General features: G+C 43.3%; 1 protein-coding gene and 1 long non-coding RNA gene across 2 annotated transcripts in view; one reads left to right on the top strand and one right to left on the bottom strand.

Moving 5' to 3' along the window:
* LOC128696191 (UDP-glycosyltransferase UGT5) overlaps positions 1–15,939 on the bottom strand; it is an 81,648-nt gene extending 65,709 nt beyond the window's left edge. Inside the window, exons 1-2 of the mRNA XM_070094844.1 lie at positions 15,636–15,939; positions 4,427–4,544 (exon numbers count right to left, since the gene is read on the bottom strand). Of these exons, the coding sequence (XP_069950945.1) occupies positions 4,427–4,544; positions 15,636–15,827 (310 nt within the window). The 5' untranslated portion in view covers positions 15,828–15,939. The remainder of the gene's footprint in view (positions 1–4,426; positions 4,545–15,635) is intronic.
* Positions 1–24,430, top strand: part of LOC138854067 (uncharacterized) — a 343,922-nt gene that overhangs the window by 191,541 nt on the left and 127,951 nt on the right. The gene's annotated exons all lie outside the window — the stretch shown is intronic.

Genomic DNA, 24,430 nt, shown 5'->3' with positions numbered 1-24,430 from the left:
CAGTGACACTGGTCTGTAGTTTAGTGCTCCATGTCTATCTCCTTTTTTAAAAATTGGGACTACATTTGCTGTCTTCCATACCTCAGGTAATCTCTGTTTCGATAGATGTGTTGAATATTGTTGTTAAGGGTACACATAGCACCTCTGCTCCCTCTCTCAGGACCCATGGAGAGATGTTATCTGGCCCTATTGCCTTTGAGGTATCTAGCTCACTCAGAAGCCTCTTCACTTCTTCCTCGGTTGTGTGTATTGTGTCCAACAATTGGTGGTGTACCCCGCCTCTCCGTCTTTCTGGAGTCACTTCTGTCTCCTCTATGAATACTTCTTTGAATCTCCTGTTGAATTCCTCACATACTTCGCGGTCGTTTCTTGTTGTCTCTCCTCCTTCCTTCCTTAGCCTGATTACCTGGTCCTTGACTGTTGTTTTCCTCCTGATGTGGCTGTATAAAAGCTTCGGGTCAGATTTGGCTTTTGCTGCTATGTCGTTTTCATATTGTCGTTGGGCCTCCCTTCTTACCTCCTTATTCTCCTGGGTCCTTTGCCTTCTGTACTTCCATTCTCTAGCACACTTGGTTTTTGCCTCCCTGCACCTTTGGGTGAACCAAGGGCTCATCCTGGCTTTTTCATTATTCCTGTTACCCTTGGGTACAAACCTCTCCTCAGTTTCCTTGCATATTATTGTTACGTATTCCATCATCTCATTTACTGGCTTCCCTGCCAGTTCTCTGTCCCACTGGACCCCGTTCAGGAAGTTCCTCATTCCCGCGTAGTCCCCTTTCTTGTAGTTTGGCTTCATTCGCCCGGCCCTTCCTGCTTCCCCCTCCACTTGTAACTCTACTGTGTGTATGTGTTTGTGTGTGTGTTTGTGCGTTTGTGTGTTTGTGTGTGTGTGTGTGTGTGTGTGTGTGTGTGTGTGTGTGTGTGTGTGTGTGTGTGTGTGTGTACTCACCTATTTGTGGTTGCAGGGGTCGAGTCTTAGCTCCTGGCCCCGCCTCTTCACCGGTTGCTACTGGGCCCTCTCTCTCCCCGCTCCATGAGCTCTATCAAACCTCGTCTTAAAATTGTGTATGGTTCCTGCCTCCGCTACGTCATTTTCTAGGCTATTCCACTGCCTGACAACTCTATGACTGAAGAAATACTTCCTAATACCTCTCTGACTCATTTGTGTCTTCAACTTCCATTTGTGGCCTCTTGTTTCTGTGTCCCCTCCCTGGAACATCCTGTCTTTGTCCACCTTGTCTATTCCATGCAGTATTTTATATGTCGTTATCATGTCTCTCCTGACCCTCCTGTCCTCCAGTGTCGTCAGGCCGATTTCCCTTAATCTTTCTTCATAGGACATTCCCCTTAGCTCTGGAACTAACCTTGTCGCAAACCTTTGTACTTTCTCTAGTTTCTTGACGTGCTTTATCAAGTGCGGGTTCCAAACAGGTGCTGCATACTCCAGTATGGGCCTGACATACACGGTGTACAGTGTCTTGAACGATTCCTTACTAAGGTATCGGAATGCTGTTCTCTGGTTTGCCAGGTGCCCATATGCTGCAGCAGTTATCTGATTGATGTGTGCTTCCGGAGACATGCTCGGTGTTATACTCACCCCAAGATCTTTCTCCTTGAGTGAGGTTTGCAGTCTTTGGCCACGTAGCCTATACTCTGTCTGTGGTCTTCTGTGCCCTTCCCCTATCTTCATGACTTTGCATTTGGCAGGATTAAATTCGAGAAGCTATTTGCTGGACCAGGTGTCCAGTCTGTCCAGGTCTCTTTGAAGTCCTGCCTCGTCCTCATCTGATTTAATTCTCCTCATTAACTTCACATCATCTGCAAACAGGGACACTTCTGAGTCTAGCCCTTCCATCATGTCGTTCACATATACCAAAAATAGCACTGGTCCTAGGACCGACCCCTGTGGGACCCCGCTCGTCACAGGTGCCCACTGTGATACATCATTACGTACCATGACTCGTTGTTGCCTCCCTGTCAGGTATTCTCTGATCCATTGCAGTGTCCTTCCTGTTATATGCACCTGATGCTCTAGCTTCTGCACTAATCTCTTGTGAGGAACTGTGTCAAAGGTCTTCTTGCAGTCCAAGAAGATGCAATCAATCCACCCCTCTCTCTCGTGTCTTACTTCTGTTATTTTATCATAAAACTCCAGAAGGTTTGTGACACAGGATTTGTCTTCCATGAATCCGTGCTGGTTGGCATTTATACTCTTGTTCCGTTCCAGGTGCTCCACCACTCTCCTTCTGATAATCTTCTCCATAACTTTGCATACTATACACGTCAGTGACACAGGTCTATAGTTTAGTGCCTCTTTTCTGTCTCCTTTTTTAAAAATGGGAACTACATTTGCCATCTTCCATACCTCAGGTAGTTGCCCAGTTTCCAGGGACGTGTTGAAGATTGTGGTAAGTGGCACGCACAACATATCTGCTCCCTCTCTAAGGACCCACGGGGAGATGTCCGGTCCCATTGCCTTTGAGGTATCGATGTCCCTTAGCAGTTTCTTCACCTCCTCCTCATCTGTATGTATGTCATCCAACACTTGTTGGTGTATTCCTTGCTGGTGTCCCCATCTGGTCTGTCCCCCCAGAGTCCTTCCTGTCTCTACTGTAAATACTTCCTTAAATCTCGCGTTGAGCTCCTCACATACCTCTTGATCGTTTCTTGTGAGTTCTCCACCTTCTTTCCTCAGCCTTATCACCTGGTCCTTGACTGTTGTCTTCCTCCTAATGTGGCTATACAGCAGTTTCGGGTCAGATTTGACTTTCGATGCTATGTCGTTTTCATACTGTCGCTGGGCCTTATCTGTGCATACTCGTTTCTGGCTCTTCTACTAATCTCCTTGTTTTCCTGGGTCCTATGCCTCCTGTACCTTTTCCATTCTCTGTTGCACTTAGTTTTTGCCTCCCTACACCTTCGGGTAAACCAAGGACTCGTTTTGGTCTTTTTATTATTTCTGTTTCCCTTGGGAACAAACTTTTCCTCTGCCTCCTTGCACTTTGTTGCCACATATTCCATCATCTCGTTTACTGATTTTCCTACCATTTCTCTGTCCCACTGAACATCCTGCAGGAAGTTTCTCATACCTGTGTAGTCCCCCCTTTTATAGTTTGGCCTGTCCCCTTCAGTTCCTGTTACCTTCTCCACTTGTAACTCTACTATATAATCAAAACTCAGAACCACGTGATCGCTAGCTCCAAGGGGCCTCTCGTAAGTGATGTCCTCAAAGTCTGAACTGGTCAGGGTGAACACAAGATCCAGTCTTGCTGGCTCATCCTCCTCTCTCTCTCTGGTTGTGTCCCTGACATGTTGATGCATGAGGTTTTCAAGTACCACATCCATCATCTTGGCTCTCCATGTTTCGGGACCCCCATGTGGCTCCAGGTTTTCCCAGTCGATCTCCCTGTGGTTGAAATCGCCCATTACCAGTAACTTTGCTCTGCTCGAGTGAGCTCTTCTTGCCACCTCAGCCAGTGTGTCCACCATCACCCTGTTGTTTTCTTCGTACTCCTCTCTTGGCATCCTGCAGTTCTGTGGTGGGTTATACATCACTCCAATGACTATGTTCTCCGGACTGAATTGTACCTACAATGTAGTCTCTCCAATCATGTCCATGCCTTCCATTTCCTCAAATCCCCATCGGTGTTTTATGAGTAGTGCAACCCCCTCCTCCCCCTCTACTCCTATCTTTCCTCAGGATCTGATATCCCATTGGGAAGATTGTCTGTTATTGACTGTTATGATGTCTGGGGATTTTTCACTGATTCTTTCGTTCCACTCCTCATGTTTATTCGTTATTCCATCCGCGTTTGTGTACCAAACTTTCAGTTTCTTTTCTATCATTGTGGTCATGCAAGAATATTGGGGTTGGGGGAGCGAGAGCCTTGGTGGGGGCCTATATGGAGCTGTGGTGTAGGTGGAGTCAGAATGTGTGTGTGTGTGTGTGTACTCACCTAGTTGAGGTTGCGGGGGTCGAGTCCGAGCTCCTGGACCGCCTCTTCGTGTGTGTGTTTGTTTAATAAAGAAAAATTATACTGACGAAGTAACATAGAGAACATAGTTTACGTTTGGGTTTTTAGCAGGTAGTTCATCAGTACTAGACTATCATCAAGGTCAGCAGAGATCAGTCGCACAGACTGCAAGTGGAAGGCGGTAATAAACAGTGGTCAGCCACATTCACAATTGCAGGAATGTGAGGTGGGTGGGAATGATTAGTTTAGAGAAGAACTTTCTTAGTTTGGGCATGTAGGCCTGCTCCAGTGTTCCTCCATTCTTATGTTCTAACTACCAGTGGGGTTACTTTAATTAATGCCTATATGGTTTCCTAACTACCTGTGGTGATACTAACAGGGATATCTATTGACTGATATGGATACCGACATGCCTGCAGGGAACCTAACAACATGCAGGAGTACATAATTACCTGCTGGATCATGAAGTACGTCGAACCTGCTGGCTATGGTGGTACTTGGTACGGGAACCACCACCTCAGTGATGTTGGGGTGAGTGAAGGCTGCAGCCATGGTCTGTATCGTCACCACCTGTGGTACAAATATTGTGGTGAGTGTACCGTCACCACCTGTGGTACAAATATTGTGATGAGTGTACCGTCACCACCTGTGGTACAAATATTGTGGTGAGTGTACCGTCACCACCTGTGGTACAAATATTGTGGTGAGTACCGTCACCACCTGGGGTACAAATATTGTGATGAGTGTACCGTCACCACCTGTGGTACAAATATTGTGGTGAGTGTACCGTCACCACCTGTGGTACAAATATTGTGGTGAGTGTAACGTCACCACCTGTGGTACAAATATTGTGATGAGTGTACCGTCACCACCTGTGGTACAAATATTGTGGTGAGTGTACCGTCACCACCTGGGGTACAAATATTGTGATGAGTGTACCGTCACCACCTGTGGTACAAATATTGTGGTGAGTGTACCGTCACCACCTGTGGTACAAATATTGTGGTGAGTGTACCGTCACCACCTGGGGTACAAATATTGTGATGAGTGTACCGTCACCACCTGTGGTACAAATATTGTGGTGAGTGTACCGTCACCACCTGTGGTACAAATATTGTGGTGAGTGTAACGTCACCACCTGTGGTACAAATATTGTGATGAGTGTACCGTCACCACCTGTGGTACAAATATTGTGGTGAGTGTACCGTCACCACCTGTGGTACAAATATTGTGGTGAGTGTACCGTCACCACCTGTGGTACAAATATTGTGGTGAGTGTACCGTCACCTGGGGTACAAATATTGTGGTGAGTGTACCGTCACCACCTGGGGTACAAATATTGTGGTGAGTGTACCGTCACCACCTGTGGTACAAATATTGTGGTGAGTGTACCGTCACCACCTGTGGTACAAATATTGTGGTGAGTGTACCGTCACCACCTGTGGTACAAATATTGTGGTGAGTGTACCGTCACCACCTGTGGTACGATAATGAAAGTCAGTAGACAGGTCAGGTAAGGAGAAGAGGTGAGGAGAAAGACTAAGATAACAGTAATAAGACTGGACAGTGGAAGGGAAAGCTAGAAGACATAGACAGGACCCCCGTATCCGCGGTTTCCTGTTTCCGCTTTTATTTTAAGGTGGTGGTTCATAGTGTGTATTTGAAGTTTCACGAAGTTTTCTCAAAAATATGAAGAGATAAAATAATGATTTTCGATATACCTGGAGTATATTTCTGGAGAAGATTTCGGGGGATCAACACCTCGCGGCCCAGTCTGTGAGCAGGCCTCGCAACACCTTCGTAAAATTTGTGCCAAATCGTTAATGTTTAGGATGTTATAGTTGACTTTGCATGCAAGCCGACATGCTGGTCAAGTACTGATTTTAGGTGTCTGTCCAGCGCCTTCTTGAAGACAACCAGGGATCTGTTGGTAGTCCCTCTTATGTATGCTGGGATGCAGTTGAAGAGTTTTAGCGTACTCGTGGCGCCCCTGCTTTTCATTGGGGGGTGTTCATCGCGTGCCAAGTCTTTTGCTTTCGTAGGGAATGACTTGTATGCATATTTGGGACTAGTCCCTCTTGGATTTTCCAAGTGTATTTTATATTATCATGTACTTATCTCGCCTGCGTTCCAGGGAGTACAAATCAACGAACTTCAACCGTTCCCAGTAGTTTAGGTGTTTATCGTATTTATGCGTGCCTCGAAAGTTCTCTATACATTCTCTAGATCTGCAGTTTCGCCTGCCTTGAAAAGGGCCAATATTGGATGTTATTTTTGCTTTAGATTTTTGCATAAGAAAAAAGTATTTTGGGTTTCAATTTCATTTATAGCTTTAAGGTCTTCCTAAGGTTTTTGTCTCCTGCATGATTCCTTAAGCTTAAGTTCAATATTTGCTATTCGACCAGTGCCTCCTTTCGTATTTCAGATATACTCGACCCTCTCAGCTGTTCTGTGATTCTTTGTCTTCGCCTGTATAGTGTCTCTTTCTAGTTTACATCTCTTCGTTTTTCTTAAAGGAATGTGCCTTGAGCATACCTCAAGCGCCACAGTTAATTCTTTCTAGGCAAAGGTTCGGATCCTTGTTGTTTAAGATATCGCCCCAGCTTGTTTTATTTAGCACATGGTTGATTTGATCCCACTCTGTGTTTTTGTTATTGAAGTTGAATTTGGTGAAAGCACCTTCATAGCTGATTACCTTATTCTGGTCAGCTCTGCACATGCATGTCTGTACCTCTATTATGTTGTCATCTGAGTGTATTGTCTTTGATTCTGTTAAATTTCGTATCAGATCATCATGGTTAGTCTTGTTGGCTCTACTATTTGCTGGTTTAAAGTGAATTTGTTGCAGAGATTTAACAGCTCATGTGAGTGAATTTTCATTATGAGCTGCATCCTGGGGTTATGTCTGCTAAAACATTATTTGCCTCACTCCTCCATTTTAGGTGTCTTAAGTTGAAATCGCCCAGCAACAAGATGTTTGAGGCATGAAATGAAAGATTTTCCCAGACAGTGGTCAATAGGCTAAGATATTTTATGATTAAGCTCGGGCGGGCGGGTATGAAAACCATTGTTGAGAAATGGTTTACCAGCTAAGGTTAAAGATTAAATATAGAACATAAGAATATCAGAAAGAAGGAACACTGCAACAGGCCTACTGACCCATGCGGAGCAGGTCCATGTCCCCCCCCCCACGGATTAGACCAATGACCCACCCCCCGGATTATCCCAATGACCCACTCAGTCTGGTCATCCCCACTCAAGGATGGAGCACTGTACCAGACCCAGCAGCACAAGCTAGTCAGGTCCAACTCACACCCACTCATGTATTTATCTAACCTATTTTTAAAACTACACAACGTTTTAGCCTCAATAACTGTACTCGGGAGTTTGTTCCACTCATCCACAACTCTGTTACCAAACCAACACTTTCCTGTATCCTTCCTGAATCTGAATTTTTCCAACTTGAAACCATTGCTGCGAGTCCTGTCTTGGCTGGAAATTTTCAGCACACTATTTACATCCCCTTTATTTATTCCTGTTTTCCATTTATACACCTCGATCATATCCCCCCTAATTCTACGCCTTTCGAGAGAGCGCAGATTCAGGACCTTCAGTCTATCCTCATAGGGAAGATTTCTGATACATGGGATCATCTTTGTCATCCTTCTTTGTACGTTTTCCAGAGCATTTATATCCATTCTGTAATACGGTGACCAGAACTGAGCAGCATAGTCTAAATGAGGCCTAACCAAGGATATATGGAGTTGAAGAACAACCTGAGGACTCCTATTATTTATACTTCTAGATATGAAGCCAAGAATTCTGTTAGCTTTATTGTGAACACTAATGCACTGTTGTCTTTGTTTTAGGTTACTGCTAACCAGAACTCCTAAATCCTTTTCGCAATCGGTAGTACTAAGATCTACATTATTTAGTTAATATGTGGCATGGTTATTTAACTGTCCAACATTTAGAACTTTGCATTTGTCAATATTAAACTGCATCTGCCACTTTTCCGACCATTGTGTCAGTCTATTCAAATCATCCTGGAGTGCTCTAATGTCCTCATTAGAATGAATTAGACGGCCTATTTTGGTGTCATCAACAAATTTGCTTATGTCGCTATTTATTCCCTCATCTATGTCGTTTATGTAAATTGTGAACAACAACGGGCCCAACACTGACCCCTGAGGAACACCGCTTGTGACGTGCCCCCATTCTGATTTCTCCCCATTTATGCAAACTCTCTGCTGTCTATTTGTCAGCCATGCCTCTACCCAGGAAAAAATTTCTCCTCCTATTCCGTGTGCCCTAAGTTTCCTCAATAGCCTCTGGTGTGGAACTCTATCGAAAGCCTTACTGAAGTCCATATACACAATATCATATTCATTACCATGATCTACCTCCTCAAACACCTTAGTGAAAAAAGTTAGTAAATTCGTAAGACAGGAACACCTCTTTGTAAAACCGTGTTGAGAATCATTAATCAACCTGTGCCTGTCAAGATGGCTACGAATTGCTTCGGCAATTATTGATTCCATAAATTTTCCCACTATGGAGGTAAGGCTTATTGGTCTATAGTTCGAAGCCAAGGACCTGTCACCTGCCTTGTAAATAGGTATTACATTTGCCATTTTCCACTTATCAGGCACTATGCCAGTTTGTAGTGATATGTTAAAAAGATTAGTCAAAGGTATGCTAAGTTCCTCTTTACATTCCTTTAACACCCTTGCAAACAGTTTATCAGGACCTGGGGATTTGTTAGGTTTTAGTTTCTCTGTCTGAGGACCATGTCACTAGTTACCACAATCGTACATTGTTTATTATCACCCTGTTCTACGTAATCTATTATTTCAGGAATATCGCTAGTATTTTCCTGGGTGAAAACTGAGAGGAAGTAGGCATTTAGAATTTCACACATATCCTTATCACTGTCAGTGATCTGACCAGAGTTACTCTTAAGTGGGCCAATCTTGTCCCTAATCTTACTTCTGTATACCTGAAAGAACCCTTTTAGGTTAGTCTTTGAATCCCTTGCGACCTTAGCCTCTTAATCTCTTTTTGCTTTTCTTATTCCTTTCTTTATTTCTCTCTTTAATTGAATATATTGATTTCTTAACTGCCCATCCCCTCTTTTGATACGCTTATATATGCCTCTCTTTTGACCAATGAGATGTTTTAATCTATTGTTCATCCATTTGGGATCATTTTTGTTAGATCTAATTTCCCTACTCGGAACAAAAGTTGTCTGGGCAGCTAGAACTATGCTCTGAAAAACGTCATATTGGCAACCAAGATCACCTACCTGACCCATAGTTAGGACATCCCAATTTAGCCCACCCAAGTAATTTTTCAGTCCCATGAAGTCGGCCAAGCGAAAATCTGGTACTGAGATTTGATTGCAGTTATCTGGGTAATTCCATGATATATTGAAACTAAGTGATTTGTGATCACTTTCCCCAAGCTCATCATTAACCTCAAGATTATTAATTAGTGAATCTTTGTTGGCAAGAACCAAGTCAAGCAGATTTTTTCCTCTAGTTGGTTCTGTCACAATCTGTTCTAAAAAGCAATCCTGAACCGTATCAAGAAAGTCACTAGACTCAAGATTTCCTGTCATATTGTTCCAATCAATTTGTCTAAAGTTAAAATCTCCCATTATCACAACATTTTCATATCTAGATGCCTTATGAATTTTGTCCCATAACAGCTTACTGCACTCCCTATCAAGGTTTAGGGGCCTATAAATCACACCCAAAATTAATTTGCCACGACCCTCGAGAAACTGAAGCCAAACCGATTCTGTGTTCGATGTTTCTAATCTTATATCATGTCTAAGACAATTTAAATTTTCTCTAACATACATCGCCACACCACCACCTTTCCTGTTGACCCTATCAGTGTGGAATAGTTTATAACCCTGTATGTTGCATTCAGAAGGCATTTCTCTATCTTTCAGGTTGAACCAGGTCTCTGTTATACCAATAATATCTATATTACCTACACTTGCAAGTAATTTTAGCTCATCTCTCTTATTTCTTAGACTCCTACTATTTGTATAGTAAACCTTAAGGGAGCTAGTCACTCGTTGCCCTCTACTATCTCTCTTTATTTGTTGATCAGTTGATTTGCCATTACTAGCAACTTTATTTTGAATATTGTCTTTTAAACATATCCCTGAGGTATCCCGGTAATAACTGCTGTTTTTAACCCTAATGCTGCAGCCTGATTTTTTCCCACAAACACCCATACCTCTATAATCTATCAGTTTAAATTCCTAGACAAGTCATCAATTACCCTCTCAATTGAATTGGCTAATGCAACCACTCCATCCCCAGAGAGATGAACCCCATCCCTTGCATACATATCATGTTTGCCAAAGAAAAGGTCCCAGTTATCAATGAATGGGATTGCAAGTTCCTTGCAGTACCTGTCTAGCCAGCAATTTATACCAATTGCCCTAGACATCCATTCATTGCCCACTCCCTTTCTAGGCAAGATGCTACATATGACTGGGATCCCTCCCTTAGACCTAACCACTTCTATGGCTGACCTGTACTTATCTAGCAGCTCCTCTCTCCTGCCCTTCCCAATGTCATTACCCCCAGCACTAAGACAGATAATGGGCTTGTTCGCATTACCTGCCATAATATTATCCAACCTGCTGACTATGTCGCCAACACCAGCTCCAGGAAAACACACTCTGTCAGACCTTTCTGTCTCTGTTACAAAATGCACGGTCCATATATCTTACCTGAGAATCACCTACTATTAAAATATTCTTACCTTGATTAGGGGGAACTTAGTTTGATAGACAGCTGTCGTTGTTGTAGCCACTTCTCAATGGGCTGGAAAGTAAATATATTAATAAAAAATTATCCCTAGGGGGTAATATGTCAGCGTATTTCCAAAACTGATTGCTGACTGGAAAACTTACTTGTGTGGACTCAAAAGTCCGCACCTCATAGCCGACTATAAGTTGATTACAAACTCCTTGCGGCACAAGAACTTCGCAGTCCCCTGTATTACAAGATAATTCGTAACCTACCTTGCTCCTGTAGCGTGAGCTATGGTGTTCTTCACACCCTCAACAGATATCATTGACTTGATAGAAGCTGAAGTGTCCTTGGCTGTCCACGTCTTCCATAGTCTAGGAATACACACACTGGTACAATGTTCCACAAGGTTTGTCTTTATTATTCTCAATCTGTTTACTAAAGAAGCTGATCACACTTCTCTGTAAGTGTTTATTGTGTTTTGTGAGACACTTTGTTCACACTAACACATGGATCGGTGTTCTTTGTTGGTTATTCCCGTGTCAGTGTGAATCCCAGTAGGGTCAAAGTTAATCTGACCTCACAGCGTCTCCCCGCCCTCACTTGTCCCCAGCATAAAGGAAAAGCTGACCTAGTAATTTTTGCTTCCTTGCCAAACTCCACTATGAAGCAAAGCAGAATGTTTGATTCTTGCTGTCTTAAGCATAGACAACAATGTACACTATCTTTACCATGGTAATAAAGTGGGAGCAGGATTTTCCTTAATTGTCCTGCTAAGGTAAGAGATGGACTGTCTCTTATTAAACTAAGCTACTTGCAACATTGGTTTCTTGCAAGGAACGGCGGTCGCTTGACCACGTCACATACTCGTACTGCATCTGGGATCAATTACTTGCTATAGCAGTAAACAAGATGCTTGCCCCTTCTGAGAGGGCTGAAGGGCCTAATACCCCCCTCCTGGAGAAAATTTCTCCACAACCATCAAAAATATTTGGAATATTAGTTAAGGTTACCAAAAAACAGTTATCAGTTAACATTTTATAATATAAATCTTAACCTCATCCTATGTTTCTAAAGAAAACAACGAAAAATCATTAAATAATGTAATCATAATAAAAATCATATAATTATTCTTATTAATATATTAAAATCAACATTTGGTATGTTACAAAGTAGGAGGAGGTTATCCCACAAGGAAGAGCTGAGGCTCACTAGTGCTTGAGACAGTTGATATACGTCTGATGCAAATCCCGTGCCACCCCCTCCCCTCCCATGGATATACCCTCGCTGAACACCAGGCAACAACCCCTTTGAGCACAACCGCTACCCATACCACCGGCCCCTATCACCGGTCCCCCACTGCCACATGCCTTCACCCATACCATGTGTGGAGAAAATTCTCCAGTAAACGGGGTATCTCTCAGCCCTCTGAGGGCCTTAACCCTCCTGGAAGGGGCTAATGGACTCTTACTTCCCACATGTTCGTACATTTTCAGCTTCTTGGAAATCTTTGATAAGTTCCCTTAAGCTGAAATTCCTGATTGCGACACCATGCCTGTAACTCATTCCTGTCTCTCCCACCTCTACCTGCCACCCATACAATTCATCCACGGCCACATATCTTCACACACACCATTTCAGACAGTAACCTCCACTCATACAGCTTTCCCACAGCCTACACCATCCCAAGACAACAGTGTGTAAGTATTCGCAATAAAGCGAATAGAATTCTTGGCTTCATATCAAGAAGTATAAATAACACTGGTCAACAACAAAAATGCTTCCGAGACCAGAGTAGCAATTTCCAGCTAATTTTAGGTCACTGATAATGAATATCATGGTTAAAATTGTTTGTTAGCTCTATTTTTCAATACACACCTACGTGTCGCAACAGGTTCCAACAGGCTCGCGGCAGTGTTTCTTACCACACTCAGTCTTACTGACCTTCATTATTGTTCCAGCAGTCATAGAAGGTGGCAGACCTGTGTAAGTTGATATTTTGAGGTGAAAGGTAGGTAATTTATAAGTTTAATTTTAAACTTATAATAAATATTCACTGATCAAGCTATTGATATGCATGTGAGGCATTGTATATTAATTTTATAAAGCATATGTTGCACTGCATGAAATATGATGAACATCAATGGCAACTCTGTGGTGACTTAAAGGTTGTTGTTCTTGTGATGGGCTTGCAGGGTGGATACACAAAGTACTGCTGCTTTCTATGTGAATGTGACAGCCGTGCAAGAAGTTCGCTCTACATCAGGAGAGACTGGTCGCCTAGTCAGTCATTGGAGCCTGGGATGAAAAATGTTCAACATCCACCTCTCAATGAACTAAACAAAATTTTCCTACCACCATTACACACAAAACTGGGGCTCATGAAAAACTTTGTAAAAGCTATGGACAAATCCAGTCAGGAATTCAAGTATTTAACATCAAAATTCCCCTCAATGAGCAATGCTAAGATAAGAGAGGGTGTCTTCAATGGTCCTCAGATTCAAGAGCTTAAAGATGGTGACTGAATCAGACCTTCATTGGGGAGGAGAAAGCTGCTTGGGAAGCATTCAGGTTAGTGGCAAAGGGATTTCTCGGAAACAGAAGGGAAGGCAACTATGAAGAATTGGTGGAAAACCTCATCAAGGCTTACAAGAACATGGGATGTGACATGTCACTTAAAATCCACTTTTTGGACTCGCATTTAGACTTTTTTCCAGCGAACTGTGGGGCAGTTCGTGACGAACACGATGAAAGGTTTCGCCAAGATATTTCAGCCATGGAAATATGGTACCAGAGCAAATGGGGCAAAAGAATGCTTGCAGACTGGCTTTCCAATATCCACCTCATTTTACCTATTACTGGTTCCCCTAAAACTCACAGCATTACTACGCTGGAACTTCACTGTTTTTCCCCCAGAACCTAGATACCCTCCATTGAGCAACTTTACCAGCAGCTTAAGAAGGAACTGAGGATGGTTAAGCTCGAGATACAGTGATTGATGGAGGAAAACATGAGGATTCGTAGTTCTGTTGTGAGTCCTTAGATCAAGAAAGGATCCTGGGTAGTGGCCAGACAGTGTGGAACGAAGTTGAAGATTAAGAGGAATGGAGAGGTAGAAATGAAGAAGTAAGAGACTGCTGTGGAAACTTCAAACCCTTTCTCTGTGCTACCAGACGAATGTGAGTCGTTATCAAAGCTTATTGCTTTGGGTAGCATTGAAAATGGGATGGGCAAATATTCTGTTAGTGGGATTGTGAAGGACCTGCCTAGTATGGACAGGTCCTTCACAATTCGTATCTCGAGCTTAGCCACCCTTAGCTCCTCCTTAAGTTGATGGTAAAGTTTCTCAATAGAGGGCATCTTGGTTCAGTCCACAGAGAGTACACTAGACAGATCTTCACTGAGCAAGGTACAGGTCACATGTGTCTAATTCAACTGGGCCTAACTAGCTTAGGCCAGTAGCTTGGGCCAGTAGCTGACTTGAACCTGCCTAGCATGGGCCATTAGGCCTGCTACAATGTTCCTTCTTATGTTCTTATGTTAACCAACAACCCACCCCCATACAATTCCCCACATGGTCACACGCTTACACCTATTCCGTTATCCCCACAACCACCAATCCCTCACGGCCACATATCCCCAATGACATCACCTGCACACTTTAAGTGACTTTTCACCCTAACATGCTGTCCACATACCTAATCAAACCACGGTACGGGTGGGGCTTGAACTCGTGGCAAGAACATAACATAAGAAAGGAGGAACACTGCAGCAGGCCTGTTGGCCCATACTAGGCAGGTCCTTCACAGATCCATCCCACTAATAGAATATTTGCCCTCATAAGAACATAAGAAACAAGGAACTCTGCAACAGGCCTACTGGTCCATGCGAGGCAGCTCCAATTCTCCCCACCGGCTCAAGCCAATGCCTTAACCTAGTGAGGTCAGACACGTCACTTACGGGAGGAGCACTGCGTCCGACCTAGTAGCTGTTCAGGTACAACTCACATCCACCCACACCCCCTCCTGTATTTATCCAACCTATTTTTAAAAATACACAATGTCTTGGCGTCTATGACGGTACTCGGGAGTTTGTTTCACTCATCCACAACTCTGTTACCAAATCAGTGTTTTCCTATATCCTTCCTGAATCTGAATTTTTCCAATTTAAAGCCATTGCTGCGAGTTCTGTCTATGTTAGATATTTTCAGCACGCTATTTACATCCCCTTTATTAATTCCTGCTTTCCATTTATATACCTCAATCATATCCCCCCTAATTCTACGCCTTTCTAGAGAGTGCAGATTCAGAGCCCTCAGTCTATCCTCATAGGGAAGATTTCTGATACATGGGATTAACTTTGTCATCCTCCTTTGTACGTTTTCCAGTGCATATATATCCATTCTGAAATACGGTGACCAAAACTGCGCAGCTTAATCCAAATGAGGCCTAACCAAAGATATATAGATTTGAAGAACAACCTGAGGACTTCTATTAGCTTTATTGCGAACACTAATGCACTGTTGTCTTGGTTTTAGATTACTATTAACCAGAACTCCTAAATCCTTTTCGCAATCCGTAATATTAAGATCTACATTATTTAGTTTATATATAGCATGGTCTTAAAACTCTCAGGTTAGCGCGTAAGCTGGCCTGGAGTCTGGTTCATAGCTGGCGCCGACTTCACATGGTTCCTTATTTGTATGTTTCTTAACAATACAAATTTATAAAGGTAAATGCCAGGAAAAGTTATCGAATAAATAAAGAACTCTTGCCTAATAAAATGGCTTGTTCAGAAAAGACAGTAATAACAACAGAAATAATAATAAAAATACTGATACTACTAATAATAATTTAGTGACACCCATAAAGAGCCAAGGTCGTACCTTATGTCCACGGTTAGCCAGTGCTATTAGGAGAGGCTTGAACATATTCCAGTGGTTCCTTCTGACTGCAGGGATGGCAACCAGGAATTTGTAGGACTTGTCAGGTGGTGGCAGCTTTGCCTCCACCATCCTGCAGCCAGCCAGGGCAGCAATCAGGATAGTAGGCAAGAACAGCACCACTAGCAGTCGCATAGTGCTGTAAGAAAAACACACATACACAAGTTGATGGCTTCTTGGCACCCTCTAGCAGAGCTAGCCTCAAACTAAGCACGTAACCTTCTCATTCTGCCGCTTCTCTGCCCCTTTATCCCCCAGCAACTAACCTGCCCCTCCATCCCCTCACATGTCACATCCCCCTCAGGAGATGTAATGCCATGCTCAGCAGTTAGCCTTTTTTCTCAAGCAGGTAACCTGTCACCAAGAGCCCGGTCTCCCCCCACCTTCTGGCCTGCACTCCCCAGCAGCAAGCTTGCACATTATTAGTGGTGGGTCAGCATTGTTATTGGTGGGTCAACATTGTTATTGGTGGGTCAACATTGTTATTGGTGGGTCAACGTTGTTATTGGTGGATCAACATTGTTATTGGTGGGTCAACATTGTTATTGGTGGATCAACATTATTAGTGGTGGGTCAACATTGTTATTGGTGGGTCAACATTGTTAGTGGTGGGTCAACATTATTAGTGGTGGGTGAACATTGTTAGTGGTGGGTCAACATTATTAGTGGTGGGTGAACATTGTTAGTGGTGGGTGAACATTGTTAGTGGTGGGTGAACATTATTAGTTGTGGGTCAACATTGTTAGTGGTGGGTCAACATTGCTAGTGGTGGGTCAACATTGTTAGTGGTGGGTCAACATTGTTAGTGGTGGGTCAACATTGCTAGTGGTGGGTCAACATTGTTAGTGGTGGGTCAACATTGTTAGTGGTGGGTCAACATTGTTAGTGGTGGGTCAACATTGTTAGTAGTGGGTCAACATTGTTAATGGTGGGTCAACATTATTAGTGGTGGGTCAACATTATTAGTGGTGGGTCAACATTATTAGTGGTGGGTCAACTTTGTTAGTCGTGGGTCAACATTGTTAGTGGTGGGTCAACATTGTTAATGGTGGGTCAACATTATTAGTGGTGGGTCAACATTATTAGTGGTGGGTCAACATTATTAGTGGTGGGTCAACATTATTAGTGGTGGGTCAACATTATTAGTGGTGGGTCAACATTATTAGTGGTGGGTGAACATTGTTAGTGGTGGGTCAACATTATTAGTGGTGGGTGAACATTGTTAGTGGTGGGTGAACATTGTTAGTGGTGGGTGAACATTATTAGTTGTGGGTCAACATTGTTAGTGGTGGGTCAACATTGCTAGTGGTGGGTCAACATTGTTAGTGGTGGGTCAGCATTGTTAGTGGTGGGTCAACATTGCTAGTGGTGGGTCAACATTGTTAGTGGTGGGTCAACATTGTTAGTGGTGGGTCAACATTGTTAGTGGTGGGTCAACATTGTTAGTAGTGGGTCAACATTGTTAATGGTGGGTCAACATTATTAGTGGTGGGTCAACATTATTAGTGGTGGGTCAACATTATTAGTGGTGGGTCAACTTTGTTAGTCGTGGGTCAACATTGTTAGTGGTGGGTCAACATTGTTAATGGTGGGTCAACATTATTAGTGGTGGGTCAACATTATTAGTGGTGGGTCAACATTATTAGTGGTGGGTCAACATTATTAGTGGTGGGTCAACATTATTAGTGGTGGGTCAACATTATTAGTGGTGGGTCAACATTGTTAGTGGTGGGTCAACATTGTTAGTGGTGGGTCAACATTATTAGTGGTGGGTCAACATTATTAGTGGTGGGTCAACATTATTAGTGGTGGGTCAACATTGTTAGTGGTGGGTCAACATTGTTAGTGGTGGGTCAACATTATTAGTGGTGGGTCAACATTATTAGTGGTGGGTCAACATTATTAGTGGTGGGTCAACATTATTAGTGGTGGGTCAACATTGTTAGTGGTGGGTCAACATTGTTAGTGGTGGGTCAACATTGTTAGTGGTGGGTCAACATTGTTAGTGGTGGGTCAACATTGTTAGTGGTGGGTCAACATTGTTAGTGGTGGGTCAACATTGTTTGTGGTGGGTCAACATTGTTAGTGGTGGGTCAACATTGTTAGTGGTGGGTCAACATTGTTAGTGGTGGGTCAACATTGTTAGTGGTGGGTCAACATTGTTAGTGGTGGGTCAACATTGTTAGTGGTGGGTCAACATTGTTAGTGGTGGGTCAACATTGTTAGTGGTGGGTCAACATTGGGGTACTTGTTCACAATCTACATAGTATATGAGAGGACAAGCAGCCCAGTTAGCAAGATCACCGATGTTACAAAACTAGAATGTCAAATAACTTTAGATAAAAATATCTGGGAGGTGCAGGATTGTCTGGGTTGGTTGATGTGGTATTTGTAGTTAACTACAGACAAATGTAAGGCCCTAATCCCGGGAAAAGAAAATTACTAGAAGTCTCATAACAAAAAATAATGTTCTTTATGAAAGTGCGAGAAAGACTCAGTGTACTGGTTAGCAGATATCTGAAGCCAAAACAAGAGTGCATAAGCTTCTATGATTAAGCTTATAGAAGTCTTGGCTTCACATCAAAAAACATAAATAATAGAAATCCTACCAATATTCTCCATCTTTAAATATCTTAAGACCTCTTTCAAATTATGCTGCTCAGTTCTGGTCTCTATATTCCTGAATGTACATAAGAACAGTGGAAAACATTCAGAAAGGAATGACAAAGATTATCCCAGAATAAAAAGAAAATTTTTGTTACGAAAACAGGCTGGAGAAACTGAATTTTCAATCTGAAGAAACACGTTGATTTTTAGGGAAAAATTATGAAGTTTACAAATGAAAAACAAAAGTGATGCAAATAGTTTCATGAATAAATTAATCCAGAGAGAACTGCCAACTAGAAATATAAATTAGAAAACTTTAGATTTAGAAAGGATGTAGGAAAACACTGGTTTAGCAATAGTTGTGTTTGAGTGTGAAGCACTCCCAAGTAGCATTTTTGGGCAACTTTAAAAGTTAGACGAGTAGGCTTGGGTGTTATTTGAACATGCCTAGCCTAGGCCAGAAGGCCTACTGTAGTTCTCCACTCTGCTTATGTTATATCCCTAACATGTTTAACGATACCTCATTAATTAAATAATTATGAATAATACATGGTCTAGAGAACGCAAGTCACATCTGTGAGTGGTGAATATAGGAGATAGTGGAGCACACATCTGTGAGTGGTGAGTGTGGGAGATAGTGGAGCACACACCTGTGAGTGGTGAATGTGAGAGATAATGGAGCACACAGCTGTGAATGTGAGAGATAGTGGAGCACAATCTGTGAGTGGTGAGTGTGGGAGATAGTGGAGCACAATCTGTGAGTGGTGAGTGTGGGAGATAGTGGAGCACACACCTGTGAGTGGTGAGTGTGGGAGATAGTGGAGCACAATCTGTGAGTGGTGAGTGTGGGAGATAGTGGAGCACACACCTGTGAGTGGTGAGTGTGGGAGATAGTGGAGCACAATCTGTGAGTGGTGAGTGTGGGAGATAGTGGAGCACACACCTGTGAGTGGTGAGTGTGGGAGATAGTGGAGCACAATCTGTGAGTGGTGAGTGTGGGAGATAGTGGAGCACACTCTGTGAGTGGTGAGTGTGGGAGATAGTGGAGCACAATCTGTGAGTGGTGAGTGTGGGAGATAGTGGAGCACACACCTGTGAGTGGTGAGTGTGGGAGATAGTGGAGCACAATCTGTGAGTGGTGAGTGTGGGAGATAGTGGAGCACACATCTGTGAGTGGTGAGTGTGGGAGATAGTGGAGCACAATCTGTGAGTGGTGAGTGTGGGAGATAGTGGAGCACACTCTGTGAGTGGTGAGTGTGGGAGATAGTGGAGCACAATCTGTGAGTGGTGAGTGTGGGAGATAGTGGAGCACACACCTGTGAGTGGTGAGTGTGGGAGATAGTGGAGCACAATCTGTGAGTGGTGAGTGTGGGAGATAGTGGAGCACAATCTGTGAGTGGTGAGTGTGGGAGATAGTGGAGCACACACCTGTGAGTGGTGAGTGTGGGAGATAGTGGAGCACACACCTGTGAGTGGTGAGTGTAGGAGATAGTGGAGCACAATCTGTGAGTGGTGAGTGTGGGAGATAGTGGAGCACAATCTGTGAGTGGTGAGTGTGGGAAATAGTGGAGCACACACCTGTGAGTGGTGAGTGTGGGAGATAGTGGAGCACAATCTGTGAGTGGTGAGTGTGGGAGATAGTGGAGCACAATCTGTGAGTGGTGAGTGTGGGAGATAGTGGAGCACAATCTGTGAGTGGTGAGTGTGGGAGATAGTGGAGCACACACCTGTGAGTGGTGAATGTGAGAGATAATGGAGCACACAGCTGTGAATGTGAGAGATAGTGGAGCACACACCTGTGAATGGTGAATGCGAGAGATAGTGGAGCACACATCTGTGAGTGGTGAGTGTTGATCTCACAAGTCAGTCTGAGCTGTTGATCTCACAAGTCAGTCTGAGGTGTTGATCTCACAAATCAGTCTGAGGTGTTGATCTCACAAGTCAGTCTGAGGTGTTGATCTCACAAGTCAGTCTGAGGTGTTGATCTCACAAGTCAGTCTGAGGTGTTGATCTCACAAGTCAGTCTGAGGTGTTGATCTCACAAGTCAGTCTGAGGTGTTGATCTCACTGAACTGTTACATAACAAGAATCTTCCTCACTCTTCTACCATATAGATTGCTTATATAAAGTGAGACTGTCATGCAACGTAACTTACTGTTGGTACTTCGTGTTCAGGCATTAATAACATTGTGCTCTACCATCAGAAATCTTCAAGGGGATAGGGAGTGTGTGAAGAGGCTTGATCCAAGTTGTCGGAGTTACGTTTCCCTTCCTTGGATCAATATTGATTATCTTCAATTTATCAGACGTTGTATGACTATTATTATTATACACATTATTATTACTACTATTATTATTATAAATTGCTGTTTTAATGTTAGGTATCTACAAAGGGAAATTCGACACAGACACACAACCAGCATCGTCTTCGCCTTGACTTGCACGATGAGCTACACAAATCGTGTAAAGATCAAGCCAAAAAGTGGTACCGTTGATGATTCAACGAAGCTTGCTCTTGCCACTGTTGTGCAGGGAGCATTGCAAGTGAAATTTAATGCTATTTTGTCACCGAAAGAAGCATTCATTGTTGTATGTCACGATGATGCTGAAGCAGAGAAGTTACCACAGAAGCCACCACTACTCTTACTGCTCAAGGATTTACTGTTACATCATCTCCTGCCCTCAGGGCAAGAAAATCAGTATTCCTAAAAAAACTGGACAAGATTCTGACTTCTCAATCAATTGCTGAACTCAAGTCATCCACTGAAACGCAAAATACTTGGGCTACTGTTGATAGCATTACCAAAATCTCGAATGCATCGTCTATGCTCAAGGTCACCTTTACCGACGTGAACATGGCTGCCACTGCTCTGAACGAAGGTCTTGCTGTCTACTATTACTACATCAGTCCCACCTACATAGAAGCAGAAAGATACCACTACATCCAACATTGCTGGAACTGCTATTCTTATCTTCACACCACCAAAGCATGTCCAGTAAAAGACAAGAAGTTCTGCACTACATGTGGTAGTGAGGGACACACCTTCAGTTCCTGTACCGCTGCTGCTCCAACACAACCAGCGTGTTTATACTGCAAAAGTAATGATCACCATACACTGGCAGCAAAATGTCCTACAAGAAAGGATATTATGAAGAAACAACAAGATGCAGCAAAGAAAAAATCTACCAACAACACACCAACGTATGCCGCAATTGCAAAGTTGCAGACACAAAAAAATTACTTCAAGCAACAACTCAGCCCGCCTCCACCACCATCACTCCTCCAACATGTGACGTAACGAAGATCCACTATTGTCTACTATACGCTCACATGCAGAACATGACTGTACCTGGATCTTTTAACTCTTACTATCAACGAGTTATTTGCATTAAATAACATGCCATCATTCACATTTCCAGCATCGCCACCTTCTGAAGAAATTCTCAAATTCACCAAAGACTTAGTCACAACCTCGGATGTAGCAGATCCAACACCACCAACAACTAGTGACGTCACTCCAACAACGTCCAATGAGAAGCCTTCACCGCCACCACTCCTCATTGAAACCGACCAATCAGAAGCCTTGCCACCAGAAAGATCTTCCTATTCGTCTACTGAAGATGACAACGAATATTCACTTCCACCTTCAACACCATCTAACAAGAAAGAAAAAACAGCAAAAAATCATCATCTCACGACTCTCGACATGATAACGATGAAGAGAATAAAAAATATACTTCATGAAATGGAATCAACTTCCACACTACAGAAAAATATCATCAAGACATGCTGCTTCATGAACTTTATTCTCACCTCATCGAAAAGAAAGTCAAGTTTACCATCGATTCTTCCTGCTCAGCTGGAACTCTTCGTACAATTGAGCTTTCTACTATTCTAAAGGCCATTGTAGACCAACTAGAAGCAGAAGATTCCAGCCAAAAACACTTGCTGACACGTATAAATTTGCTCCCTCTACAACGTTTTAAACGTCTTGAAAGCGGAACTGAATCGTAAAACAACGCCATGTCTCAAGGTAACCACCAAACCTCTATGAATTGACCAATCAACGATGAGCTCCTTCCTTGTCGCCTGCAGCCGCCTATCATCATTCAAGTTGCAGTAATCATCCATCCAGCAAGATGCAGCCAGTACCTGCTGAGTTCCTGTTGCCTTCTACATCGTCTTCATCAGTGTTCCTGAAATACATCTCCATCTACGCCTCCAGTACTTCGGTACCACATGTCCCAAAGTGGTTGGGCCACTTGCCTTGATTCCTCCTCTTCCCCTCCTTCCCATCCTTTTCCAGTTATTTCCATCCTTCCTTATCCTTCTTCCATCCCATCTTACGACAGCTCTCGTCGTCTTCGATTCGATTCGATCTACGAAGGGGGATTTTTAATTGGTTGCCAGAATTTTGTCTTAATTTTTTTATTTTTTCAAATTCTCGTTGTTCTGTCGGTAGTAACTCGAGAACGCGTCATCCAGTCGGCTTCTTTCGATGGTTGTGTACGGTTACTAGGGCCAAATTCTTGAAACAATTAGTATGTACAGTGCTAGTCACGGCAATATGCCACCCCTCTCCCACACACGCACCAAAACACAAACACATACAATGAAATATTATATATATATTTGCACACTTACCGAGGTTTTAATACATTGTGCTGCGTCCTATACGCTTAATCACATCCCTCAGCCGTGTAGAAAGACTCAGAAATTCTTGAGGTTTTGGGGAGGTATATTATTCCATGCCTCATGTAGAGCAGCTTCCGGCTGTGGGATGGAACTGGGGAATTGCCTGGCCAGTCAGTAAAGAACCTCACTTCACAGTCCTTATAAAAGCCACTGAACTACAGATTTGGCAGTATAAAACGGTGCACTGTCCTGCATAAAAACCGTAGCCCCACACTTGTCAAACGCCTCAAGTAAATTGTCACACAATAACTCCAGGTTTTTATACTAGTTCATATACTGGTTTTTGGGAAGCACAATGAGTTCAACACACTGAGCACTGAAACACCCTGAGCGAGTCTGAGTGTTTGGTGTTCCCACAGGTGTAGCGTGGGTCTAGCAGGTCACTACCTATGGGCTGGCACACCTGTCCTCCACGGTTACAGGTGACGGTGAAGGTTGTTTCATCACTCCAAAGTACTTCGGACCACTGTTGAGGATTCCAGTGCAGATATTTTTCTGCATAATCCAGCCTACGTTTCTTCTGTGGCTCGGAGAGGATCGGTTTCTTAACCTGGCGGTGGCTACTGTAGCCCAGTTCTGACACGTTTGTTAACAGTTCTTACAGACACCTCTGAGAGAAGATGTGGGTTCTTTTCTTTCAATTCTCTAGCAGTTATCTTGGGTGTACTCTCTAACTGCTTCTTTAACACAGTTAAGTTACGAACAGATGTCATCTTCGAGGGGCCAGGCCGAGGTTTGGCAGATGGTAACTCGACACCACCACCAGCCTTGAAACGCTGCACCCAGTTCCTCATTGAACACTCACACACACCAACATTCTCCACTATTTCTTTCGTCTGGTGCCCAGTCTTGTGAAGCCCTATGATTTGAGCTATAGTTTCAGGTGTTAAAGACTTCCTTTTACCCATAATCCAGTGTTACGTAAGCTGTTTCCAGATCTTGTTTCCCTGTAATAATTAGACAAGTTCTCTTCTCATCGACTTCACAATTTCAGAACTGATGTATCCTACTATTACAACCCAGGAATCCAAATGGCCTGTTATCCCGGGTGTAATGGGAGCAAAATAAACACAGCAGAAAAAGTTTAGACTTATATTATCCTTCACCAATTTAGAACAGCAATATGTACACTATGTACAGTGATAAGTATAGTGCACTCCACGGTAAGCAAGGCAGAAATAGAAGCCACAAGATAGCAGACCGTGCTTCAACCAGCTCTAGAATGGGAATGCCATGGGCAGACAGGAGAGTGGTACCCACATAACCTCTGAGATTGCCAAAACCATCTTCTTATTGGCTAGAACCTGGTCACTAGTTGAACGACGGGGCCCCATCATCAACTCTTAGCAACCTGGTTCGCTGGTTGGGGGAGATAGCCTGTAAATGAGGGTGTGTACATGCGCCGAATAAAGGTTACGTACTCTTTGCATGCCAC

This window comes from Cherax quadricarinatus, chromosome 48 (genome assembly GCF_038502225.1).
Source record: "Cherax quadricarinatus isolate ZL_2023a chromosome 48, ASM3850222v1, whole genome shotgun sequence".
NCBI lineage: Eukaryota > Metazoa > Arthropoda > Malacostraca > Decapoda > Parastacidae > Cherax > Cherax quadricarinatus.
This window is presented reverse-complemented; position numbering and strand designations above follow the sequence as displayed.